Source organism: Solanum lycopersicum, chromosome 10 (genome assembly GCF_036512215.1).
Source record: "Solanum lycopersicum chromosome 10, SLM_r2.1".
Classification (NCBI taxonomy): domain Eukaryota; kingdom Viridiplantae; phylum Streptophyta; class Magnoliopsida; order Solanales; family Solanaceae; genus Solanum; species Solanum lycopersicum.
The window spans coordinates 60,875,714-60,903,504 of record NC_090809.1 but is presented as its reverse complement, the minus strand read 5'-3'; the positions used below and the strand labels follow the sequence as shown (position 1 = coordinate 60,903,504).

General features: G+C 32.1%; 5 protein-coding genes across 6 annotated transcripts; 4 read left to right on the top strand and 1 right to left on the bottom strand.

Annotated features, from left to right (window-relative positions):
- Positions 1-229: 229 nt before the first annotated feature.
- On the top strand, positions 230-4,165 carry LOC101262674 (probable plastid-lipid-associated protein 13, chloroplastic). 2 transcript variants are annotated; one of them, XM_004249236.5, is made up of 7 exons: positions 230-602; positions 1,327-1,448; positions 1,531-1,614; positions 1,811-1,907; positions 3,049-3,265; positions 3,549-3,601; positions 3,890-4,165. In XM_004249236.5, exons 1-7 carry the CDS (start codon positions 375-377, stop codon positions 3,977-3,979), a joined length of 891 nt encoding a protein of 296 aa, XP_004249284.1. In that variant the 5' UTR covers positions 230-374; the 3' UTR covers positions 3,980-4,165. The 2 variants fall into 2 exon arrangements, with proteins under 2 accessions (XP_004249284.1, XP_069146406.1); XM_069290305.1 differs by having other exon boundaries at positions 238-602; positions 3,857-4,165.
- A 6,527-nt stretch (positions 4,166-10,692) lies between these two features.
- Positions 10,693-14,637, bottom strand: LOC101262368 (zinc finger CCCH domain-containing protein 14). The gene is made up of 3 exons (XM_004249235.5): positions 14,337-14,637; positions 13,125-13,185; positions 10,693-11,644 (listed from the first exon to the last, which is right to left on the bottom strand). Exons 1-3 carry the CDS (start codon positions 14,407-14,409, stop codon positions 10,909-10,911), a joined length of 870 nt encoding a protein of 289 aa, XP_004249283.1. The 5' UTR covers positions 14,410-14,637; the 3' UTR covers positions 10,693-10,908.
- Positions 14,638-16,286: 1,649 nt separating this feature from the next.
- On the top strand, positions 16,287-17,794 carry LOC101262064 (uncharacterized). Its single transcript, XM_004249234.5, has one exon. The coding sequence runs from the start codon at positions 16,517-16,519 to the stop codon at positions 17,570-17,572; it is 1,056 nt and encodes a 351-aa protein (XP_004249282.1). The 5' UTR covers positions 16,287-16,516; the 3' UTR covers positions 17,573-17,794.
- A 3,168-nt stretch (positions 17,795-20,962) lies between these two features.
- Positions 20,963-23,266, top strand: LOC101261766 (myb family transcription factor RLI1). The gene is made up of 6 exons (XM_004249233.5): positions 20,963-21,680; positions 22,066-22,252; positions 22,330-22,406; positions 22,482-22,570; positions 22,819-22,888; positions 22,957-23,266. The coding sequence occupies exons 1-6, from the start codon at positions 21,141-21,143 to the stop codon at positions 23,116-23,118; spliced, it is 1,125 nt and encodes a 374-aa protein (XP_004249281.1). The 5' UTR covers positions 20,963-21,140; the 3' UTR covers positions 23,119-23,266.
- Positions 23,267-24,855: 1,589 nt separating this feature from the next.
- Positions 24,856-26,775, top strand: LOC101261472 (uncharacterized). The gene is made up of 2 exons (XM_004249232.4): positions 24,856-25,252; positions 25,978-26,775. The coding sequence occupies exon 2, from the start codon at positions 26,077-26,079 to the stop codon at positions 26,491-26,493; it is 417 nt and encodes a 138-aa protein (XP_004249280.1). The 5' UTR covers positions 24,856-25,252; positions 25,978-26,076; the 3' UTR covers positions 26,494-26,775.
- The last annotated feature ends 1,016 nt before the right edge of the window (positions 26,776-27,791 follow it).

The following is a 27,791-nucleotide window of genomic DNA, read 5'->3' as shown; positions in this document are numbered from 1 at the left end:
TACGCTAATTTGCTAAAGAATTATTCAGATCTCAAGATTATGCGCCAATAAACACATTAAATTATTTATGTAGATGAAAGACATCATGATTAAAGTTAATTATATAAACGGTAAGTCAATATTATTTATTCATATATTTTTAATAATAGATGAATCCTATTATTAGTATCTCAAAATTAGAAGAATAACTTGTTTATAATATATTAAACGGAAAAAAAATAATAATATTTGCATCTATTTATTTATTTTGGTTAATAAAATAAAAAAAATTAAAAAAATTTAGAGGTGAGTGGTGCAGATGAACCCCTGAAGAATTTCAGTTTTTTTAAAAATTAACAGCAGAAAAATTGAAGAGATTTTTCTGTTCCTTTTCAATGGCGATGTTAATTCAAAACTTGGCACCACCGTTTGCATGCCGGCGTTCGCTTTATACGTCGTCGTTTCTGCTCCCTATCACAATTTTCCCGGGAAAATACCGAAATGTACGGAAGAAATTGAGGGTTTGCAGAGCTATGACTGAGCAGACGCCGGCAGAAGGACCTTCTTCTCCTTTTGTTAAAGAAATTCAAAGACTTTCAGCTAAAGAATCTCTACTTCTTGCTGTGAGTTACTGTACCTTCTCAATTTCCCTTTTTGGGTTTTTTTCCCTTTCATCTAGCTTAAAAATATGAATTTGGTTCTTAAAAGTTTCAATATTTAGCCTATTTAGCTGTAGAAATTTTAAAATTCGATATTTATTCAGTTGCAGAGTCAGAAATTTTTAATAAGATTGTTATCGTACTTTAACTAATAAGGGGGTTTCAACATATAGTATTAAAACATATATAATTTACATAAATTCGATAGTGTAAAAGTAAATTACATTTTAATAATGTTAAAAAACTTGACTTTTAGCTAAACAGTGTAATTTTCGGACGATTTGACACCACTCAGTATAAGGTGGCTCCGCTTGTTGAGTGAAAGTAGGTAGTTAAAGGACTATGTGTTTGACTTATTTACGTAATGGGTGCTTGAGAATACGGGGAACAGAAAAGCTTTTTCTCAAAATTTGAGACGGAAGTATCTAAGTGTTATAATTCGATTATCTTAATGAAATTTATTAGCAAGTTGATGGGCTGTGGATGTGTTGAGTCATTGAGAAAGTAGTTTAGTTTATAATCCTATTTAGGTTCTTGTTGATACAGAAACGAATTGTTTGATACAAGCGCACTATTGATATTCTAAGCTATGTGTCGAGTTAAACTATGTTTGAGACAAAAGGAAGTAGAATATGAAATCAATGTTAAGTCCTTTAAGCACTTGTGTGTGTTGTTCATTCTGCAATAGTTGAAAGATGCTGGAGGTTTTGAGGCAGTGATCACTGGGAAGACGAAAGATGCTCAGCGCATTGATGTGAACGAGAGGATCATTGCCCTTGAGAGGCTTAATCCGACACCACGACCCACAACGTAAGGCTTTCAAAATCTGATTGAGCAATTTCATTGTTCAAGCTTCTTGATAAGTTATTTACTTGTATTTTCAGCTATCCAGGTCTCCCTTTTTGGAAGGTTTATGGAATTTCGAGTGGTTTGGAACTGCAAACCCGGTGTTCTTGGCTACCAGACTTTTATTTGGGCAAGTATCTATTTTTGTTTTTGTTGGATTACATCCACTTGTGTTAAATATCATGAGGTTTAGAGAATTCGTAGTTTCAGAACCTCAAGTTTGCGCTAAAAGACTAACTATTAAGTATTGGAATGAAAAATACTCAGACATAGCGCATTTAGCTATCTTTTACGGAACTTAATGTTCGAATGTTGAGCTATTGCAGGAGAGTTCCATCGACATTGGCAAATTTATCAAAATTAGATCTGCTAATCAGAAATGGATATGGGACTGCTATTGCTCATGTGAAACTATTGAACACGGTAATTCATCTATGTGATTATATTTCATATGTAGAACATATACAATAGTCAAATAGAAAAAAGAAATTCTCTTTACTAATTAGAAGGTGGAAGGAAGAGAGTGCCAGCAGATGCTAGCATGAATTCTAGTTTTTCCCTTCCTTTGCTTCATATATCATTGGTAATCGGTGTTTCGTGTAAACTAACACCATGGAAATACCAAAGAGAATTGTTTAGGAACTAGCAAATAGTAATGATGGAACAAGTGAAAGAGTAAAGACCAATTCAAGTAGTACTAGACATTTGATGGATGTGAATTGTGATGTTGTAAGCTCATGCTAGCCCTCCTGAGATGGACAATGAAAAATGTACTAATGCATAAGAAAAATTTGATGCTCTTGACACTGATGTCTTAGACTTACTGTTAGGAAACGAAGAAGCAGCATAAAAAATTCCGATGTAACAACTGGTAAACTAGGTTCTGAAATTACTTTCATTTGCATATCCTGTAATTCCATATCTTCATCCTGAAGGCCATATCTGCTTGTAAAGCCTTTTGACAGAAAATAAAAGGAAGAACATGAAAAAGGTTGATAGGGAGCATCCAGGCAAACACATGTTGGATTTATTGCCACTGCCGCTGTCTTTTATTTGTCTATGAAGTTAATATTTTATAATTGGTGGTATCATGTTCTGTTTGCATGTAGCTTACCTATTCTACTGAGCACTTACATCACTTCACTAGCAGCGGATAACTCTGCCACCAAGGATAGATAGGAAGATGAGAACAAGTCACCTAACTATTTTGCGGCACTACTGCTAGGGCATATGAACGTATTACCTTACTAAATATGTTTTTATAGTTTGAAAAATTTAAATTGGGTTGAGTATGGTTTGATTCACACTAACCCTGAACCTACACGCTAATGCTCACTGCTCAGTTAGCCTGACACTCAAAGTGTGACCCTATTACAAAATTATGAAGAAATAGCTAATCCTGCTAGGTCTAAGCAAGTTAGTCCAGCTCAGCTCAATCTTGTCAAGGCCACAAGGCGCTGTGTCGTACATTTTTATTTAGTTTTTCTCATCATTATTAGATAGTTGCATACACCCCGATCATGTATATTTAGCAGGAAATAAATACAATGATGGTGGAATGCAGATCGAAAATAAGTTTGTTCTCTCCAGCAAGTTTTCTGTTGAGGGAGCTTTTCGGATGAAAGAGGAATATGTTGAAGGGATATTTGAAACTCCAAAGGTAGACGAGGATATCGTGCCTGAGCAACTAAAGGGTGCTTTGGATCAAGCTGTTAACACTCTCCAACAACTTCCTGTTCCCATCAGAAACACTGTGTCCCGTGGCTTGAAAATTCCTCTTGGTAAGCATTTAACATATCTTTAGGATTTAATCTTTGCTATGAACTAAGGACAAAGTCTGAGCCATTATCTTTTCAGCCTTACCACCTCATCTCGCTTAGTCTGTCCCATTTTCATCTCGAATTTTGAGTTCTTCATAACCTGTTAACTGCATTTCTCTTCCTGGTAGCTCATTCCCTTTCAGCTAGCTGCATTTCCAATCAAATTTGACACGCTTAACTTTCCTAAATTTATATTTATGCTTCTATTCTAGTCATATCTAATAGTTAGTACTACTTTCTACAGGCGAAGCGTTTCAAAGACTTATTATAATTTCCTACCTTGATGAAGAGATACTGGTAAGTCCTTTTTTATTATTTCTAACTTCTATTAGTGGAAAATGCAGCAATCCTTTTATAAATCCCAAAAACAGAGCCACAATCATTAGTCTTGCAAAATCAATACTCCCTAGTCCCTCCGTTTCAATCTGTCTGTCTACTTTTGACCACACACGAAGTTTAAGAAAGTAAAACCAAACATTTGAATCTTGTGATCTTAAACTAAAGATATGTCGAGTATACCAAAATGATATGCTAATGCATTGAACCGAAAAGTTCTGGTGTTGGTTGTTTCATGTTTGAAAACAGATAGCAAGGAACACTGCTGGAGAACCCGAGATCCTAACAAGGTTGGATCCGGTCCTTGATCCTGAACCATTATCGGATTATGAGAGCTGAGAACGAAAAAACCTGGTCATTTCTCTCATCACCCTCAGCTGCTGTATTTAACATCTACATAATGTTGTTATTACATCTTTTTCACCAAGTATTGTATAGATTGAATTTCAAGATAATGAGCAGTGAACGCGATGTTATAAAGATGGTTGTTGTTATAGAGAAATAAAATATCGATTCTGAGAAAAACTTGGCTGTTAACTTGTTATAGTGAAAAAGTTGTTATAGTGACGTTTGACTGTATTAGTATATATCAATACTGATCCTCAGTTGTTCACTGAATTAGTATACATTATTGATGTCAACTTGATCATTAAACCCAATTAAACACTTTATTGTTTGGATAATATAAACTAAAACAAGGTTTAAAATCAAACAACACCCTTATAAGTAAATTTCTTGTAAGACTCTGGTATCAATAACGTAAATATTAATATTCCAACTTGCAATAAAACAAATAAAATTATCCTAAATCGGAAGATCACAGATTCAAACTCTGAAAACAACCTCCTATAAAAACTCACGTCTAACAAGCCTTTGTAGTTAAGTTTTTACTCGAATTTCAACCACGTAACATAATCTCAGCTTTCGTCAATCATAAATAAACAAACAAAAAGTAAAACTCAATTGATTCTTTTCTTTTTTTTGTTTTGTTTTGTTTATCAGTTTATAATTAAGGTATTCGATGAAATTCTATTTGCCGTTTGCGTTGTGATTATTAAATATTAATTATTATTTTATCACTAAGTGAAACTTAATTACGATAGAGCTATCAGAATCCAAACAATCATAATCTAAGACGATAAAATTTTAATTTTTTTTTTTTACTTTCTTAAATTTTGTGTCTAGTTAAATTAACACGCATTAAATAAATCGGATAGAGTATTACATAAGAAAAGAAATGTTTGAAACTTATAATAAAAGTAATATCACTTTCTAATGTTTATTTTGATGGTTTGCCAAATTGCAATTTGCAAATACTTGTTAATGTAAGATGAAACTTTATATTATATTTCATATTATATACTTCAAGAAAGGTCCACATGGAAGAAACAAAACAAACTAGTGGTGATTATAAGTGAAACATATAACACAACAACATAAAAGAAAATGAAAACATATTTATTCAAAAGCAATAAAAAAAAGATGATCCAGATATATACGAAGTCTTACTCCTATCTTATGAAGACACAAGTAGAGAAACTGTTTTCGATAAGCTCTCGACTTATATTAAAAATAAAATGAAAAGTATAATATTAATCATATCTAAATCCAAACATTATATTTCTTTTTTTCAAATATAAGATTGAAATGTAGTGAGTATATGCACTTAATCTTAACATAATTGAAGATACTTCAACATGATTTAATTAGCCAGAAAAGAAGATCAGGAATAATGATCAAGAATTGGATTAACCAATAAGACTAATTAATTAAGTTAAACTCAACAACAACAAAAAAACTAAACAAAGTAATACTACTCATTAGCCTAACACCAATAAATCAAATCTCTCAAGCTATAAATCATAGGTCTAGAAAATCGAACTGTCTCACAAATCATATCGCAATTTACGTATCACTTATTTGAATAGCTAGTGGAGATTCTCCATAACCATCCAAATGATGATTATTAGCATCCACAGGGAGTAATGGAATTTGATTAAAATCTTGCATAAAACCATCAAATTCTTGAAATCCACCCAAAAATCCATCACCATAATTAGCATTTCTCCATATATCTTCTTGTTCTTCACCTTTAATTTTTTCTCTCATAATTAACTCTGATGGATAATTATTACAATTAATTAATTCCAATTTTTTTGGAATTAATTTTTTTGTACTACTAATTCTTGATCTTTTCTTCGTCTCTGATGGCTTACCTGTGAGTCTTTGAACAAGTTCTCGAAAATTTGCTACGTCCGTTTTGATAATCTCAGGTGCAAATATATGAATTATTCGAATTTTTGGCTTTAATTTCGATATATTTTGTGAATTTTTGTTCAAAGGTGTTGATGCACTTGTTCTTGAAATTTGGTTTTGTTTTTGTGTTATGTTGTACATCATTTTTTTTAGTGTTAAGTTTTGTGGAGAAAATGAGATATAGAATATGATTGAGATAGAAGGAAGTTATATATATATATATATATAGGAGAATTAATTTATTTTTTTAAAAAAAAAATAGAGGATTTTTTTATTATTATTAATATTTTTTTAATGTTAAATTTGTTGGACAATAGAGAAAATTTAAGAAGAAAAAAATAAAGATTGTACGTTTGAGGCAAGGATTGGATGAACATAGTACAAAGGTAGAGAGAGTCAATAAATAATTGAACTCAATGGTCCCCTTATGATTTCTTTATTCGATATTCGGTATTTCACGTTAGGGTTTGATGAACTAGGTAAAATATTTTATATGAAAGATGATTAAACATGAAACATTTAGTTAAGGGTAAACGAGTGTTTATTATTTTACGACAATTATTTTTTTTTTATCGATGTCTGATATACCTGCTTTAGGAAGACTAATTTGGATTCACGTAAAAAAATCACATCATTCACATTGAATTTTGGAGTAAAAATATACCTGACTAATAATGACTTTATATTCAGAATTCAAACGTGACTTGTGTAATTTAGGATGAAAAAATACGTATCACATAATTTCATAAATCATAATCACAACCTTTGGTGGTTCACAATCCCATGATCATATATTATATGTTTTAAAAAAATGTCTATATCAAGGAGAAATCATTACTTTAGAATTACAAGAATGACCCTATTCATTGATTAAAATCATATAATTTTATCATATGATGTCTATAATTAATGTGATTTTTTGTATGATTAGTATTAAAAACATAGTGGCTAACTTGTTGAAATATCAAGAAATGGCTTCCACCACTAATTGGTAGTTGGCACATGCATGTAGTATTAAAAAAAACAATTTGTTTTTCTCCCAAATTTGGGGAAATTGACTTTTTAAATCATATTATATAATTTATAAATAAAAGCAGTTAAGATTAGGTGAGTTTAAACTTTGGTTTAATTTTTTCAGTAGTTTTTATACAAACAGATAGAAGCATTAATGCTTAATCCATATCACAAAGTTTAACATAATTACATTCATTCATTGGATAATTTTTACTTTAGTAATTACATTTACAAATTAACGATTCTCATATATTATGTCATTTTAAATACATTCGAAAAAATGTCATCTTAAAAGCTAGAATATCAACACACATCTATTAAATTATCAAAATTTGTAACTTTTTCATCAAAAGGCACATCAACGACACCTCTCTGTCAGAAATTCGAGAATCAGTGAAAAAATATCATACACCATTATTAAATCGATCCGATCTGAATAACTCAAGAGGATAGTAATCTATAACAATAATAACAAAAAGTGACCATGACTAACCCTCCACGAACACCAAGAAGAAGCGCATATTTAGAATGAAAGTATAAAACAATAGTAATATATATATATATATATATATATATATATATATATATATATATATATATATATATATATATATATATATATATTATTTATTATATTATAGAAAATGTATAAGTAGGTAATTCCAATCACTAAATAACACAAATATTCTCATAATTTTGTAACAAGAAAATAAAAGTGGTCATGGCCTGCAATAATTATAGAGTGGCACTTTTTTTTAAGTACATATCCAATTTCTCAGATTCACACATAATCTCCAAATATCTTAGTACAACAATATATGTCTATTTTATTTTATTTTCATATAATATAATTTAAACCCAAAGATACTAAAATATATCACTACTGCTGATTGCTCAACATGTTTTCAATAACCTAATACAAATATTCCAAAGTGCAAATATAAAATAATTACTTTCAGCTATCTGCGATCTGTTTATCTAATTTTGAATTGACACAAATTATAAAAAAATAAACAAAATATTTAAATCTCTTTATCTTAAATTAAAGATATATAAAATAATATACGAAGTATCCTTTAAAGTTGGAAAATGACATTATCTTTTAAAAATGGTGATTTGTATACTAATAAGTATAATCATATTATAATTATAATTATAATCTGAGCTTCACTATAGGCTATAATACTTACTATTACAACTCACCATTTTATATAAATAAAAAACTAATCAATTACTTAATATATTTTTTGTGTGTGTTTGCCATTTTGTGATCAATTCCATAGTGCCGGTTGCATTGTTAAAAATTAATAATCACTAATTAACTAATATCATAATAATTTCTAATGTAACTATCATAATCTCCAATTATTTAATATATATATACTCCTCCTATTATATATTATGCATCAGTATTTTCTTTTATTAATTTTTTTTAAAAAGTATAATATGTAATTTTTTTTTAAAAAAATTAAATATTCTTAATTTACCTTTAGTGACAAATTTGAACACGTGATTTATAAATTATACAAATGCGTTTTTAGTATAATAGCGTTGGTTTAATCATTCAGTTAAACAATATTACGTAAATTGAAACGAAGGGGAGTTATGTACGTACTTAATTGGAAACAGTCAAATCCTTCGTGGATAAAATTGTTTCTTTTGAAAAGTTGAGAAATGAACTTTATATGATGTTTGGATTTATTATTGGAAAGATGAAATAAAAGGATCTTTTTGTTCTTTGAAAAAAAACACTTGACAATCCTTTTCAAAAATGATTTTTTTTTTCATTCGGTGCTCGGAATTCATATTGAAGCTTCGATTAAATTTGAATTGCACAGTGCAGGATCCATTTCGGAGTGATACTCTCAACAGAATTTTCGCCATATCCATAGGTCGAATCCTAGACCTCTGATTAAATTACAGCACTCCCAGTCTCCGACACCACGACCGATGAAAGTTACTTTTCACTAGAAATAGGGTATTATAAAAGTGAAACAAACAAAAGCTATGTTGTCTTTATGAGAGACTTCTTCTAAAGTTATTTAACCCGACATGCTTCTTTAATCGATCGAGATTGCTTCATTCACCACTTCCAATTATATGTACGTTCAAATGAACCTTAGTTAAAAAAAAATTCAAATAATATATTTATGCTAATAAAATTCATTAAATATATATAAATATTAACTCGATTATACTATTATCACTTGTAATCGTTATTATAAAGTTCAGAATCCATAAAGTTAAAAATCCGTAATTGAAAAAATAATAATAATGGTTGGATCTACACGTGCAATATATAAGGGTATCTTTTTATTGGGCCCATGTTGGGGCCCATGAAAATCTTGGGTAACGTCATGTTGGATCCATTAGGAAAATGCGAGGCTCGTGTGCCGGCCCACACGCATGTTGTTTTGTAAGACTCCACGTGGCAAGTCAGTTAGGGTTCCCCATGCGGAAGCGTCTTAATTTACGTGATATTTTTTATTTTTCGAGTGTTTAATAGTTTAAATTTTGACCGATAATTTTCATAAGGAACTTCAATATTGTTTTGAAATAAAAATCTATGTATTTGTAGACTACGTAACAGATACTACAAGTTAACAATAATTGTAATTCAAAATATTTAAAAGATATGTGAAAAATTAATGGTGAAAGATGAACTTGTTTGAATGTCGTAATCAGAGACATGTCATGTAAATTAGAATGGAGAGATTGTCGATAAACTTATTTGAATCTCGAAAGGTGATAATGTTTTTTTAATGTGGGGACCATATTTTCGTGACGTGTCATTCATGACCGGCCGTTGGGGTGCACGATTGTTGCTTACCTGGAATATTATTATTCATACCTTTTTTCTCCCACTCTAATGGCCCTATTGGATAAGAATTAGAATAGACGATTAATAGGTTCTTATTTTTTTTGTAGTGGTAAAAATAGTTCACACTCCTTGAAAAAATTCATTATGTATCTTTGACTTGCCAGCTTATCTCTTTAACTTCTTGTATTTTGATTTATATTAATATTATTTTTTGTATTTTGATTATAATGTTGTTTTGTCGTAATTCAGTATTGTTTATTTTTTCAAAATGTTTTTGATAATATTTTGTCATGATTTCTTTTCTATTCATTGCTTCTTTGCATTGATGTTTTTTTTTTTAAGCTATGGTCTATCGAAAATAACATCTCTATACATGTTATTGACATTTTTCTTCATTTAAGGGACTAAAAATGGACATTCCATTTAATGTTCGTGAAATTAGCTTGAGAATTACACTCTCCGACCTCTGTCCACAATTGTTTATCAGTGTAAGGTCATGCATTCCCCGCAAAGAAAATTTAATACATGGTATATTTTGATTAATATAACCCTAATATAGCAAGAATATCAAAAATCTACATAACTTTTCAATTCAACAAAATGGAGTAATTATTAAGACAAAAAATTTTTTTAAAAAAATTATTTCTTAATTATTTAAATTAACAATAATCTTAGGACATTACTTGCCAAACAAGTGTGAACTAAGGGGGTGAAGTATTTTGATAGCAAGAATGTGGGGTTCAAAAAAGTTATATTTGATAAATATTAAAATTGGAATTTGTAAAAATCCATCCCAACATAGTAAGGCCCAATAGCCATTAGAAAAGATCTATTTTCTTCATGCATTTGCAGAGTCCATTAGAAAATTTAAAATTAAGAGGCACCTCATTACACCAATTCTTTGCCTTTCTTAACAGGAGTTAACATATTCAAACAGGCACAGCTCAGAGATCAAAGGGAATCAGAGAAAATAAACTTCTAAGACAAACATTCATTACTGCAGCTACAATTTCTAATTTTATATAATGTCAAAAACCCTGCCTGAATACTAAAATAAAGCTCAATGAAGTTGCATTTCATAACCTGAGCCCAAAATTTAGAAGAATCATACAATGGGACACACAACTGGGCGTTCTAAAGAGCTAGGTACTACAAAAATTGAAGTGGACTATTACAGTCACTCTCCTGTTTTCCGCAATTCAGCAGCACCATGAGCAAAGTGGCACCTGTCTCCAAAAGTGCAAGATCCTTTAGCAAAATTCTCACACAACTTTGTCTTGAGGTTGTTCATTGGAGGAGCCGCGCCACCAGAATTTCCATGTGTTCTTCCACCGCCACCTACAGGACCAAGGCTGTTGATCAACTCCCTAACCATGGCACTCGCCTGGGAAATTTGTTCAAACGTGCCCTCTAACTCAATGTTTCGGAGATTTGCATCTGTTTCATGATCACGGATTGCCAGCTTGGCTCCTGTCTGCCTACAAATCTGTTTAGAATTCACTCCACCCTTCCCAATGATGGCTCCAGCCAGGGAAGCATCTACACTGATCTTTGCAGTGGCTGATGTACCAAAACTAGCAGCAGATTCCACCCGCCCACCACCAAAACGACCTGGCATAGATCCAAACCCCATTGCACGTGGATCCTCTTGTGAAGGAATGGTAGGCTTTCCAAGTTCCCACTCCCCATGAGCATAATTGCATTTGTCTCCAAATTTGCATCCCTCCGCCGTGCTGAATCTGTTGCAAAGTTTGGTTTTCAAAGAAGGAGCATTTCCATTGGAATAAGGCGGTGCTGCAGCATTTCTCAAAGATGGAGCTGGTGTCAATTTCATCATCTGGGTCGCTGCACTATAGCCACCAGGGACGTAATGAAGGAAATGACAGCTCTCACCAAAGGGGCATCCAGCAGTGCTGCAAGACAAAAAATAAAACATAAACTTCAAACCATTCCAAAACAAAGATTTCCCATCACGATTAGACAGAATGGGCAAATGCAGGCACAGCACATGAACGCAGTTAAGAGTTCCATACAATTGGATTATGATATTTCATTTGCAATACTTTCCCAAACACAACGCAAAAATGCATTGCACAGCAAGGGAAAAGTGAACAGGCCTGACAATTATGATTCCAGGAAAACAATATATACAAGCAAAGACAGTGGGTGTTTAGAGTCCAGAATCCTTGGTTCCAACTTTCAGGAACAGGAAGAGAACCTCTTCACTTTGCTCAACACTATGTAATAAACAAAATAAGATATCCACTTCCAGGATGACATGTGAGTATTGTTGTTCTTGTCGTTGTTTTCTTACCAACACAGAACAATTAAGAATAAATATGATCATTATCAAAAGAAAGACCAGCATTTCTGTCCAACAGAATCCCATCTTTTTGCCCATTCAGCACAATGGGGATGAGAAATATTCATGAGAATGAATGTCTGGATTATGCATAAAAGAACCAGAAGATACTAACAGCTAAAAATGCAAAAAAGAAGGAACATTGTTTCAGAATACAAAAATCAAGAAACAAATCACAGGCACAGCATCCATAAAAGGAACTGTCCTTCAGACACAGTAATTGCACCTGGTTAAAGTGCCAAACTCAACTTCCATTAATCATTTAAATAATTTTGGCTTGTCAACTGAACAACTAAGTAACCAACAAATAAAACCTAATCAGATTTTTAATCAGATGAAAATACGGTATCACATAAACCCAAGCACCAAAGTGACGGCAAAATTTATTGAAGAAAGCTAATCCCAGAACTACAAAAGAAAACAGGGTACACTGAAGAAGCACATCAAACAAAAGAAGCAGAATTGGACCTCACAGGTGCCAGTGAGTACTATTTTGCATCTTACATTTTTTACCAATAATTCACTTACTGGAGGACACACTAAACTGGTTTTCAAGATTAACTTCACTACAAGACTGAGTATCAGAAGAAGTATATCAACTGTGATAGTCATTAAAATGTTAACAACTATCCCTATTAGGCCATAAGAGATAACTTTTATCATCATTATAGACATAATCCATCTAATGCATACCTGTTTTCAAATGTATAACTGGAACGCACACGCCATTACAGTACAAATAAGGTAGAGATTTAAGAAGACTGTTGGTATATTAGAAATCATTTTTCATTTCCCCAAAGTGCATTGTAGCTGGAAATATTAATCTACAGAAACATGTTCACAAACAATTGCATAATCATTAAACATCAACAGCATTTTAACCATTTAACAGCCTCACGAGCTGACCATCATAAATCTACATTTGTTCAGCTTGTGTCACAACAAAAATATTAGCAATTGTAAATGTTGCACTTGACATAACTTAAATTCCATACTAAATTAAAGTTCATTAAGTAGACAAGGATTTGAACCTGAAGAACTTCGTGCATGGCTTTGATTTGCTTCCTACACCACCTGATATTGAGTCCACTTCTGTTGAACCGAATTAATTATTATACCAGTTAGAAATCTTTCTTTTTACATTTATTCTAGACGAAAATTAGACAGATCATATTTCTTATTTCCAGCACAAACAACTTAATATGGTAGAAGTAGAAACTCCAGGAAGTATGAAACTATTTTGTAAGAGGTTCACCAAATCTACTCAAGTCCATCTCATCAGAGATAAAATGGTAACTATATTGCATCAAGAAAATCAGTATATTAATGTTTCCATCATAAGTAAGATGTGCATAAACGGATCCAAATTTTAATTTTGATGGGGTCAACGCTACAATATTACATTTGAACCCATAACAGAAATGGCAGAAACATCCAAGTGTGTAATTTTTGTTGATGATTCTCCACATATTTAAGATTTGTTGAGTTCAGCTGAAACGATGTTAACATGCCTACTTTTCTCTCTCCTTATGCCAACCTCCGTAAACATCTCATACATACTAATTGTTCCATCTACACATCTCCTATGCACATGATATTACAGTGCTTAAATCTCTTATTCCATAACAGAACATTCATTGATCTGTTACTTTGGCACAAACGAGATAAACTTCAAATTCCACTCTTCCATCTTTCTGAGTACACAGAAGTGCAAAAGAAATGCTCTAATAAATTCTACTCATCCTCTCTTATATATTCAACAAAGCAAGAGGATTTTCACCTCATAAAACAAAAATTTGATTTCTCTTTTCCCCTATAGAGTAAATCCTATTAATTTTTTCAGATAATCATGGTGCCTAGGCAACCTTTCGCCTAAATCAACTAATTCCTATCACCTCCCACCAACAACCTATATCATGTAACTTTTGTCTTCACTAAGTTTTGAACCTGAGAACTTAGGGTTCTAAACCACATAAATACAATTAAGTCTACTGATTTCATAATACCAATAGAAATTCAAATGAACACTGCATAATCCACACTCCGCTCATAACACAGCAAATAAAACACCCTAAAACTAACACAAGAAACATCACCGAAGAACTAAACACTAGTAATAAAGTCGCAGAGTAAAGATTTTCATCCATTCTCTAAAAACATAACAAATTTAACACACAATCAACATCTACTATAAATACATTAAAAAAATAATTATAACCATATATAAACAGCTTAATTATTACCTGGCTTATATTTCTTCACACCGCCATTAACATTAGCGCCAACATCATTTCTAGTCCTTTTTCTGTAATCCATAGCTTCAAATTTACCTCACAGATCAACAAAACCAGAAATCACTAACAAAAATCTACTTAAAACAACAAAAATCAAGACCTAGAAGCAAAATCGCTGGGCCAGAACTAGGGTTTTTTTTTGGGTGAAGAAAGGGGGGCGGAGTGAGTGTATATTAGTTTTTCCGGATTTGAAAATTTGGATTTAAATTTAGTTAAGAGTGGGAATTTGGAATCCGCGCGGGATTTTCTGAATTTTTTTTTTTTGAGCGAAATCTTAAATAAGGGAAAGTCACGTGCTGTGATGTGAGAGTTTACGTAAGCACGTGAGTTATTGGACTTTACTCTTTTAGGGCTTTTTTTTTCCTTTTTTGGGCTTATTTGTTGGTTAATAGCCCATAATAAGTAATAGGCCCATTAGTAAGTACAAGTTCAATTAGATTTTGTGCCCATTTTGGATAATTTGCACAAATGTTTTTATGTTATTTGAGATAAAGTTCAATTTAAGATTCAAAAAATACAAGTTTATGTCGAGTGAACTAGATACTACACAACTTATGTCAGACTATATTTTTTTTATAATTACAAAACGAGGCAAGAGTTTTCTCAAACTTATACTGAGAAAAAATCGATCACATATAAGGGCATATTGGCACATATGTTTTCATTACATGAGCAACATGGACAAAAATTGAAGACTACTTCGAAATAGGGTGTAAAGAACTTGATAATTCAACTCGTGTGAGAAATAGAAATAGAGGGTTAAAATGAAATAAATTTGAATTAGAGTGTCAAAATGAAATTTAAAGACGACTTAAAGAGTTTGTGTTTGTGTTTAACCAGTTTGAATGTTGATATCTCATACCAATCCAGTAAACACATACACTTGTCTGAATTACAATAGTTAAATTATGCATTTTCTTACTTGAATATATAATTAATCATGACAAATTAATTTGTATAAATAATATTCATAGGTATGACAGAGTAAGAAGTTTAATAAAATAAAGATAAAGATAAAAAATCATGTCCAAGATGGTTGAATATACATGCAAAAACATGCAATTTTTCCTTAAAAGATGTATAAATTTTCATTAAACAGGTTTAATTTCTCGTGTGAATTTAAAATAACCACAGCATGAAAACGTAATTTAAATGATAAAGATATTTCAAAAATTTAATGTGAACTTCAAATCGAATTTAAAATTCTGGAAATTTGTTTCAAAACATAACTTCAGTATTAATAAATTAATTAAAAAACTTATAATAAGAAGTCAAAATATAAATGATTGGAATAATTTAAATTTGAATTTCAATCAGTTACAGATAGGTGGCCACGAATTTCCTTAGTTGTAACAAATACAAAATTTGAATTTCAAAAATACAAAACATGACATTTCCCTCTAAAATCCTACTTATATCAATCCAAATTATCATATATTTGTTAAATTCCTAAAAAGCCATCAACAACATTTTTTGTCCTTCTGTTTAAACATGACTAGTTATTTCATACAATAAATTTCCAATAAAATAAAATATGTTGACAATAATAAACACAAATTGAAAAGTGAATTTAGAATTTTTAAGGACTCTTTGATACGAAAGAAAGGTATAATTAATTTGAGACTAATTTTAAGGACTCTTTGATCAGGATAGAATTATGAGATAACTTATAATTTGATTGTAGTATTTTTTTTTAAAATTTATATTAAAAAAATAATTTAAATATCAAAAAATTTATTTTACGAACCTAATATCTCGATATATCTGACTCTAAATCTGATAGTACATAATATAATAGGTAATTATTTATATCTATAGATTGAATTTATGAATTATGTCCAATTATATACTTTTCCTTAAATTAATTAGAAATATTTAATGATGATTTGATTAGGGGTAATTTAGTAAATAGACTCCCCAAATACACCAAAAAACCCATTCACCACTGCCAGCTCAGTTCAGCTGAATCTCCGCTCCATTGCAGCCCTTAAACCCTCTTTCTTCTTCAAGATCCAGCTATATAAACCCTAACTTTCTCAGTTCATCACTCATCCAAATCCAAATCGGAGAATTGGGTTTTGTTCTTAATCCATTTTACTGAATTGGGTCTTTTTCAAACAGAAACAAACATGAAAGCTTCAATCAAGTTTCGTGATGAACAAAAGCCATTAATCAGAGCTAAAGTTCCTCTGAGTGTGTTGAACTTTCCGTTTCAATCAGGAATCGTTGCCGGCGAATCGAAGGAGTTATCGTTGAGTCTAGGAACTTTGTTTGATTCTGGGCCTTCGTTCAAAGTTGCTTATCGGCCGAATGATTCGTTCAATCCGTTTAGTTTTGTGTTCAAAACTGGGATTGGGCATTTTGGGTCTCCGGTATCCAGTCCGTTTACCATGAGTGCTGAGTTCAATTTGGTTGGGAATCAAAACCCTAGCTTCTTCATTCATTTCAAACCTCAATTTGGGGATTTTTGTGTGAAGAAGTCGCACTCCTCTTCGGCTCTTACGAAGAGTTTGACCTCGAAACCAAATGGGATTGATCCGATTCAAAACAATTTCGAGACTCCGGTGATGAAAACGGATTATTTCCAAGAGAAAGCAGCGTTTCTCGGCAGCAAAGTCGGGGTTTTCCCGGAGGAATCTGCCGTAGTCGGAGCTGTGGAAAACTTGTTCTCCGGCGCGGTGGTTAGTGCCCGGACTTCGTTCCCGGTGAGAAACCGGGCTGTGGTGAACTTCCGATGGGGCCTCAGGTTTCCTAAAGTTCCTGCAGTGGAGGATCCGGATACAGCTATCCTGGGTAACACCAACTTCCCGTCGCCGGCCGCCATTTCGTTCCGTCATTGTCCATTGTTGGTGATGAATAAGATCGGTATCGAACATTTATCGAGTGATGATCCGAAGAAAGCTAACAATTTGCCCAGAAATGCTGATTTGACACAAGCTTGTTTGGATGTGAAGCAGCAGCTGGAGACCATACAAGCTGAAAATGGATTGTTGAGAAATGCTTTGAATGATTTAAGATCTGAAATCGCTTCGAAAAAGTTCAACTTTCCGACGAATGAATTCAATAGCCGGAGTAACAGAGATGCAGAGAACAACACCAAGGCTAAATATTCCGGTGATCGTAGGAGCAATGGGAAATCAAAGGAGGGGGATGTCAATGTCAACGAGGACTCGAAGAAGGCTTAAACTAGTCGACATTGCTTCGTACTTGAAGGTTTCGATTATTTCAGAATCGTTCTTATTTCGATCGAATTATGTTGTTGTTTATGGTGATCGAATTAAACTGTAATTTTGATATTTGTTTAAAGGGTTTTTGAGGGGTTTAAGGTGAAGTAATATAATAGAAAACATCTTGTTTTATTAAGATCTTTATAGTTTAATATATGGAGGGAAAGTTATGGTTTAAAATCTATGTTTATAAGTTAAATTGGTGTTTTTTGACAACTTGTTGAATTATTATAATTTCATTTATCATAAGTTGCGTACACACCATCCTCCTCGACTTTACTTGTGAGATTACAGTGGTAGTTTGTGGTTTTGCTCCGATGGTTAAAGCACAATATGTGATGTCTAGGTAAGGTAGATCGGGGCATGCCCATTTTATTGTTTCATCAATTCCGGGTGTTGCCCTAATGGTTAGTTTATTTGCCCCGTCTCGTGGGTTTTAGTTTTGTGAGTGCATAAGTGTAGGTCAAAGAACTAGTAGAAAACGAGCAGATCGAGTCGAATAGGAGTCGATCGAAAAGGAGTTAAACAATGATATCTGACTCATAAGTATATCATGAGTTCAAACTCTAGTTAGGTAAAAGGATTCGTTGAAACTTGAATTGCAGCACAGACCCTCGAGTCGATCGAGTTATATATGAGTCAATAAAAAATGGAATTAAACAATGATATAGATCTAACTCATATGCGTATCATGAGTTCAAACTCTGGTAAGGTAAAGGGCTATTCATTGAAATATGAATCATACTACAGACCATTAGACGGGTCTGGATGAATATGACCTGATCGAAAACGAGTTAAACAATGATATGGGTCTGACCCATACGCATATTATGAGTTCAAACTCTGACTACGTAAAGGGTTATTCTTTGAATCGTAGCACTGACCCTCGTGGATTTCTTAGTTATTAATTATGCTATGGTTAGGCTAAACTAAAAGTAACAATTTCTAAGATATCTTAAAAACTTGATATTTAAGTGGAGAAGCATAGAATAACGGAGCCCGTTAATGAGGCCCAATATGTATATCCAATTAATCAATTGAGTTGGATTATCAGTTATGGACATTAATCAATGGGTCTAGTCAATATGTACAAAGCTGGTCAACCCAAAATTGTACTTCCGGTCGATATTTTAAAATCACTATTTAAATCATATTTTTTGTATATGAAAATTTTATAAATTTAATCATTTTGAGATAACTTTAGACGTGTGATTTTAATGTTATAAAAGTTTTATCCGATTCGAGAAGGTCACATAATCGTTTTGAGGCATTATTAATCTTGGATAAGAATTTATAAATTTTACTGTGGAAAACGTCATTTATAATTGAATTAATACATATTGTCGAAAATGACAAGATCTGTTGAAAATCTAATTATACACCAAATAAAATAATTTTCTTATAATCAAAGCTTTAAAAAAAATGAATATATCATAAAATTGCATGCTTTGACATGACTTTTTAAGTACATACAAATTGGCCAACGACTTGAATATTTTATACTTTAATTGTCCTTTCAACAATTTAGAAGGCAAAAAGAAGTATATATTGTACATATACAACATATTTGATTGTTTTTTTTCTTATTTACATTTTACGTCAAAAGATAAAACCTACAATTCAAAGTGCGCATTCAGAATGAATATTATTTTATCTTATATGTTTCAAAAATTATTTTGTGCACACACATATACAAACCTTTTTGGTGAGTATAATTTATGGAATTTGACAAAAATTTTATAGGTGTAAATCATATTTTGACTTTAATATTTCCATTTTTATAATCTTAAACAATTTATTTTTATATTTATAAAGTTGGAGGCCACAAGCACACATTAGACCATTTCCTATTGACCTTCATTAAAGAATTATCCTCAAAATTTTATAAATCGTTTATATATAACAACGATAACACATCTAGTATAGTCTCATAGGTGATATTTCAAAGCGATATAGTGTATGCAAATTTTAAATTTTATATCCATATCGTTACGTAACTTTAGGGACAGAAGGAGTTTCAAATAGACACTTGGCTTAAGAAAAGGCGTTTACAAAAGTTTCTTAAAAGTCTATAGTAAAAAAAAATTATGATGAAAATATTGAAGATAAAATGACACTGACATAAAATATATTAAAGGTAACTAGTGTAAAAAAATAAATTGAAGAATAAGATAACGCTAGCATAATTATAATAATACTGATAAGAAATCAAATAAATATGTGCTCTAGGTTAAAACCAAGCTCTACTTGATAAAATATATTACTTATATTATAATAATTCTGATTGGATTTTGTTAAAAAAAAACAAATATTTGAATATTCAATAATGTCAAAAGCTTTGTGAAAGAATCTGCTGTCACCTCCACATGCTGATTTTTACAAAGAGATTCAAACTAATTTTAGGCTCAATTTGTTTTGTACCAAATACATGGTATATGACTTTTGCATATATATGCTTGATGTAGACCTATAATAATTCACATATTTTCTCCGATGCATTTTAATTATCGTGCTTGCTGAAAATAACTGACACAAAATATAATATGAAGAAGGAATATTGAGGTGGGAATGTTTCTAATGATAGAAAAATAAACAATAAAAATAGGAATATGATTGGAGAATCAAACTAGATCTTATTTTCTATAAAAACAAGTACATGAAAGATGAAATATAAAATGAGTTTTGAAACATAGTCTAGCTCATTCAAGATTCCCATTTTTAATTTGTTTATTAGTACAACAAATGTCATTTTAGGCCTCTAGAAGCATTGGACCAACGATAACGTTATCTATGTGTGATCTATAGGTCACAGGTTCGAGCTGTAGATTCAACAAGCAACTGATGCTTGACCTATCGATCACAGGTTCGAGCTGAGGAATCAACAATGATTCTTGATGTATAGGTCACAAGTTCGAGTTGTGGAATCAACAAGTAACTGATGCTTGATCTATAGGCCACATACTATGGAATCAACAACTGATTCTTGATGTATAGGTCATAGGTTCGAACTGTGGAATCAACAACTGATGCTTGATGTATAGGTCATAGGTTCGAGTTGTGGAATCAACAACTGATGCTTGATATATAGGTCACAGGTTCGACTTGTGGAATGCTTGAAGTAACATTTCACCTATGGTTTACCAAGTTGGCATTTGTTTTCTTCTATTACTAAATTATAATGTTCTGGCTTTGGTTTTGTCAAAGAGATTGTTTATTAGTCCCTGTCAGTATTATACAGTATAGAATAATCAATAAAGCTGGCATTTTTCGTGTCGTTGACATATTGTATATCTTGTTTCTAAAGACTTCTAGATGTATAAAAATTTGAAAAATGTGTATTCAGGAGCTGTCAATCTGAAATATAATACTGCTGCATTTTGAGTTTACTGAATATTCATACTCGTTTTCTTGACTCCGCGTCTCTTGTTAACCTTATCGGATTCATTGAGACACGAAAATTTCAATTGAAATACTCCTTTGAAATCTTGAAAAGTTCAAGCAAATCCACATTTGTTTCTTGATCATAATGAGTATCCAGAGGTTTATTATTACTCAGGGGAATGAGTACTTTTCGAGTGATTATAGCATTGAAGTTTCGAAAAATTCAGCTCAGAACTTAGTTGATCAAGAAATACAGTATCCGTCATATATGGGAACTTGTTTGCCTATTGCTAGTTCATCTTCAAGTAGCATAATCAACTGTATTGGTTCCCCTTCTTCCGCGTTTTTCGCTACAGAACGTTGCCTCGGGTTGACACAATATGATAATCAATATGATACTTCAGAATTGATCAAGAATTGTGATGTTCAAATGTCATCATTTGATCCTCAACAATGTAAAAATGGTATCTTGAAAGATCCATTAGTACAAGCTGAGCCAGATTTTCGACACGAGATTTCTATGCCGTCATTCATCAGGACAGAATTCTCAACTAGTCCGTTTTCTGATGTATCAGAAGCAGAGAAAGAGAGTCTGCTGCATCTGAAAAATGAGTTGCTGGGAGAATTCGATACTTCATATCGAAGGCATCCTTCGTTGCCTTTTCATGGAAATCAAGATTATTGTGTGAGTACTATCTCAATATTTAGTCAAATCTCTCTATAACAACGTTGTTTTCTTCTGATATATTTTTGGCTTCTAAAGCAAAATGTTGTTATTAAGAACCTATAATAAGATTGGTTCCACAGAAACTTGGTTTTTTTTATAGTGAAATGTTGTTATAGAGAATGACTGTTATAGAAATGTCTGACTGTATACCATTATGAATTCTCGTATTTTTGTACCACAAAACTCTCTTGATTTGTGTTGCTCTCCATATGCAAATACGAGGCAACAATCACACTCAGTTTGTCATAACATAATATGAAAGATTGGTTCGCGTGAAAAACATGATTGTTACAGAGATGTCTGACTGCGTACTATTCTGAGTCTTCTTATATTTGTCCCACAGCTATCTCATGATTTGTGTTGCTCTCAATTGGCAAATACGAGGCAACAACCCGCGAGTCCTTCACTTACTTTTCACAACTCTGCATCTTCTGGAGTATTCCATAAGCCTAGTAAGACAAGAATCAGATGGAATGAAGATCTCCACGATCGATTTCTTGAGTGTGTAAATCGCCTTGGAGGAGCTGACAGTAAGTGAATTCTAAACTCTATCTCTCTACAGAATCGATCGTTTTTGCTGTTGACTGTCATTACATTCGTCTTTCAGAGGCTACGCCGAAGCAAATACTCAATCTGATGGACTCTGATTGCTTAACTCTTGATCATGTTAAAAGCCATTTGCAGGTAATCCTTAAACAAATAAGTTGGTTTCACTAATATGTAATGTTCTCCTTGTATAACTGTTTGCATTTTTTTCAGAAATATCGGAATGCAAAGCATCCAGAATCTGTAGGGAAATCCGAAAAGAGAAACAGCTCAGATGCTATGACAGATATCGAGAGCAAAACGTACACTATTTACTACTCCCTCAGTTTTAGTTTCAACTTTTCACGTAACATGTTCTAGACCACAAGATTAAAAGACGTTATCATACATTGTTCCTATGTGTAGTTTAAGACACACAAAATCCAAAAGTACTCTTTTTTCTTTCTTCTTAAACTCCGCGTCAAGTCAAAACCAGACAATCAAGTTGAAACGGAGGAAGTTAACTCTACTATTCGTCGATCACTTTAATTGATGTCCAACTTGTTTACAGTGGAAGAGAAATCAAGGAAGCACTGAAAATGCAACTAGAAGTACAGAGGTGTCTTCATGAGCAACTAGAGGTATGTCATTTGTACTTTGTTATAACAAAATAAGTTCTGAATCATGTTCTCTTCATGTAACAATATAGACACAACGAACGTTACAAATGAGGATCGAAGAACAAGCAAAGAAGTTAAAGATGATACTTGATCAACAACGAAAGACAAACATGACTCTGTTGGGGACGCGGAATTCAAACATTTCATCTCCTGGTGTAGAAATTCTGGTTGTACAAGACTCTGATAATTAGCTTGGTCAAGCAACTTGTAACAAATGTAAAATACAGTATGAAGTTATCCTGAAAAATTAGGTTGTTTATTATCAAACTTAGTATATGTCAATTGATTATGTTGGCTACATAGGTAAAAATGTAATGAAAAATGAAATGATTCATTTAAGGTCCCAAGTATTCAATTGACTCATGGGGTGAAGGATTACAGACTGCTCTTTCACCTCTAGACAACACCCTTGTTGTAGTCTAGGTTGCTCGACCTGACTACAACATTGGGTCGAATAATGCAAGGTTGACTATTTTGGTGGTGGTTCAATATTAACCAAAGTAAGCACACCCTTGTTATCGCGGATCAACGAGTTAGGTCAAGCGTAAACTTGACCTTGATCAAACTCATGAGGTGTGAATGATTACAGATTGCTCACTCACTAATCTCAAGACAACATACTTGTTGTAGTCTAGGTTATCCCGATCTGAATACAACATTTGGTTGAGTAGATTATTCGGGTGGTAGTTTGTTATTTACCAAAGCATTCACACCCCTATTATCTCGGATCAACGAGTTGGATCAAGTGTAAACTGAAGCAAATTTAACCGCAATTTATTGTTGGGCCTATTGATAGGCCCATTTAGTAAATTGGGCTTAGTAATAGGCCCATATCAACCAACCTACTCAAGTATTTGCCTTTTGACAGGACCAAGTCATCAAGCTTAGCAGTAACCAACTCAACATGTGGGACCCATGAACATGTGTGAAGCAGACAGCCCAACAAAGAGAAGGGCATTTTAGTCATTTCCATATCGAATTTAATAATTTAGCCATTGTACATACATTACTACATACTAATTGGGTTCTAAAAAGGATTCAAATATGTAAAGACTATTTATTGCTAATATTTAAAGACAAAAGTACTCTCTAATTTCATGATGATTTATACAAATAAAAATAAAATTAATAAGTTTAAAAATTATTATTTTCCTTGAAAATACTTTCTTCTTAATCGTATTTTGTTACATATTTTTCATGATATGACACATATTATGAATTCTTTTATTTCTCACTCATGTATACTTGTCCATATTAAACTCTTATTAAATTCAAATTCATATCAAAAAATCCCACATATATTATAAGTTATTTTTTCTTAAACAAATATTATATACAATAATTAATCAATCTATATTAATTTAGTTTATGTATCAAGAAATTCACTAAAAGTCACAAGAATAGAGGATATTGATAAAACATCACCAGAGAAATTCATATATAATAACTCTGGACGATTATTAAGGTGATTAAAAATTTACATAAACTCATTAATTTTTATTCATATACGTATATAATTCATTAAATATTTATATATATTCAATTGTAAACCCCTTAATTATTATAATATTAATTTAAAGTCCTTATCAAAACTTATAAACTTCAATTCACCCCCTATAAATTCAATCTATTCCTATTTAAAATATGTTTTTTCTTCTTTTCTTTTTCAATGAACTCTCAATTCTCCCACTCCACTTTTCTTTTTTTTCACACACACACATATATGTATATAATTATTTATTTATTTTTAATTTTTTACCCTAATTTTTGTCAAAAATAGCCCATTGAGATATATAAATTATCTCTTCAACATTTATATATATATATATATATATATATATATATATATATATATATATATATATATATATTATTATTATTTTTTTACCCTAATTTTGCCAAAAATAGCCCATTGAGATAAATAAATTATCTCTTCAACATTTTCTTCTTCTACTACTTCTACTATTTCTCTTTTTTCATTTGTGTAGTCTTCTTTGGCTTTGCCTCTCTGCCTTTAGCTTATTATCACACCTCTCAACTCTCTAATGGCAAAGATTCATATTTCTCAAAACTTCAATCACATGTTAAAGTTTTCATTTTGATCTGTTTTCTTTCTATATTTTTCATTCTTGTCAAAAAAAAAAATTAAAAAAATTCATCACTTGTAAAAATAAATATTTAGCTTCTATACTTCCATCACTTTTCAACCCATCAGAGTCTTGAGATTTTCTTTTGTTTGGATTGGTTTTATGAGATTTGAAGAAATGGGGTTTTGCTTAAAGATGCAAAATGGTGGATGATTCTTGAAAAGTTTGATTTTTTTGGGTATGTTTCTCTTGCTTTTAATTTCAAAAAAAATCATTAAACTAATGTTTGATGATAGATTCTTTGTGGGGTTTTGAAAAAGATTGAATCTTTATTGATTTATTGTACTGAAAAGTTTCATTTTTTAAATTTTTTGTCATCCTGTTTGAGTTTGTATGGTTAAAAAGGTACTGTATGTTTTTATCTTGATGTTCTTGATTTGGTTCTTATGGATATGGTTGAGGTTATATTTTGTGTTCTGTTGTACTGAAAAGTTACATTAGATTTTTTGTCATCCTGTTTGAGTTTGAATGTAAAAAGCTACTGTCTGTTTCTGTTTTGTGTTGTTGATGTTCTTGATTTGATTTTTATAGATATGGCTGGAAGTATCTGTGTTTATTGTTTTCAGATAAATGTTGGATATGGGGAAGTTGTGTTTTGAACTAAATCTTTTTTGTTGTTGCATATTTTTGTCCTGAATCTTCTAAAGCCCACTGGATTTAGTTTGTTTAAGCTCTAGTATTTGTATAATTTATGATGGATTCGTGTTTCGTTTGAATCGTTATCTGTATTTCTTGTCCTGGTATGAACTATGGTCAAGTTGGAGACATAGTTTTGTTTGTTTGTGAAGAAAAGTTCTTAAGTTTTTATTTGATATCAGTTTAAGTTCTGAGGATAAACATCAATCAAAGATAACATTTTTATCGTTATCTAACTCTAATCTGCTGTTTTCATATAATTTACAGGATTTTTTTTCAATTTTTTGGAGTGTCACATACTGGTTTAAGGCTTCTGAGATTTGGATTTATTGAAGTTGTCACCAGCAGAATTTCGAGCTTTGTACAATGGGTAGAGGAAGAGGAAAGGGAAAGAAGCAATCTGTCCGTGAGGATCTCGGAAGTGGTGAAGAAGAGAAGATACCAATCAGGAGAAGGGGAAGACCACTGAAGCCATCAAAGGATGAAATAGGGGAAGAAGAAGAAGAAGAAGAAGCAATGAAAGTAAAAGAAGAAGGAGATGACAGTGAGAATACAAAAGGTTCTGTCATTAATAAAGATGTCAAGAACCAAGGTGTTGTGAATGGAAAGAAGAGGAAGAGAACTTCACAAGTCAAGGAAGTAGATTCGACGAAAGGGGAAAATGGTGTTGGGAACAAAACTAACTCTAATGAGTTAATAAAGTCGGTTGGATTTAGACAAAACGGGAGTAGAAGGAAAAACAAGCCTAGGCGAGCTGCTGAAGTTGGCGTTGAGTGCAGATGAACAGCTCTCTTTGCTATTGAGGACTGATTCTATACTGATCTATATATGCTTTTCATTTTGCCCCTTGTTACTGTTTCTTGTTTTTTGATATTTAGCTAAAACTTGCAGAAGAACTGAATTTGTTCAAATTCTAGTAGATTTCAATGTGCTGCTGCTGCTGCTAATCGCTTAGCAGGTTCCTTGTTTTGCATATGTCATGGAAAACTAAGCAATATTTTCCCGTGTACTCTATTTTTTATCGCCTTTGATTTTATATGTATGATACCCTTCTTTGGTTTTGAATCTGTATTATGTTTTCTTTGAGATGTATTAATCGAATGACAAATGCTTTAGAAACATGACTTAGCTCTTGTTTAGTTACTTCAACTGTCAACGGAACAACTCCTACTTACCGGCTAAGACGTGAGTGAAGCTACATAAAGGCTCGTTGCACAGCTGAATGGAGGGAACGTGCTCGTTGGAGGTTAGAGTCAGTATCATACTCTGATTTGCTTTGTTTTAACTGATTTAATCCTTTGACACTTCTAATTATTTGTTTAAAATGCTCTAGCAAGATGAAATGTGGATGTTGCTTTATACTTCTGAAATCTGTCAATTAAGGATTCTTGATTTGGCTTGAACTTGTGAATTTATAGTTCTTCTCAGTATATGTACACTCAAAATTGTTTTATGGGGACGAATATCTGTGAAACAAGTGATATCATGTTGATCTTATACTCTTTGAAATATGGCTCCTTTCTGCATTTAGACATTTCACATCTTGCCTTGTATAGTGTTAATCGCTCGTCTTTGTTTCTGTGTGGTGATTTTGCATAATTGGAAAAAGGTAGTCTGTTGACACAATGCATCTTGATTCTTACATGTTCAATGCAGTATAGTACTATTTGGATTTCTCCTGAATAATAAGAAATTTCTGAAGGAAACTGATGCTTGTGTACTTGAGAAGAAGCCAAAGGGTGTTGTCTCCATGTACCATTTTTTTGCAGTTGTGCTGAGTCTTTCGGAAACAGACTCTCCGCCTCTACGAAAGTAGAGGTCAGGTCTGCATACACCCTACCTTCCCCAAACCCCACGAAGTAGCTATAGGGGTAAGGTTTTCAAGGTGATTAAGATATTCTCATTACATATAGTTGGTTTAATACCAAAAAATTTATGCAAACTCATTGGTGAACAAACTATTAACCAACCATGTCTTTTTCACCATTCTTGTACTAAAAATCATGAAATTGAAGTCCAAAGTAGGTAGGTATTGCCACCAAGTACGGAAAAAAGGGTAGCACGATGCACGAAACAGTAAT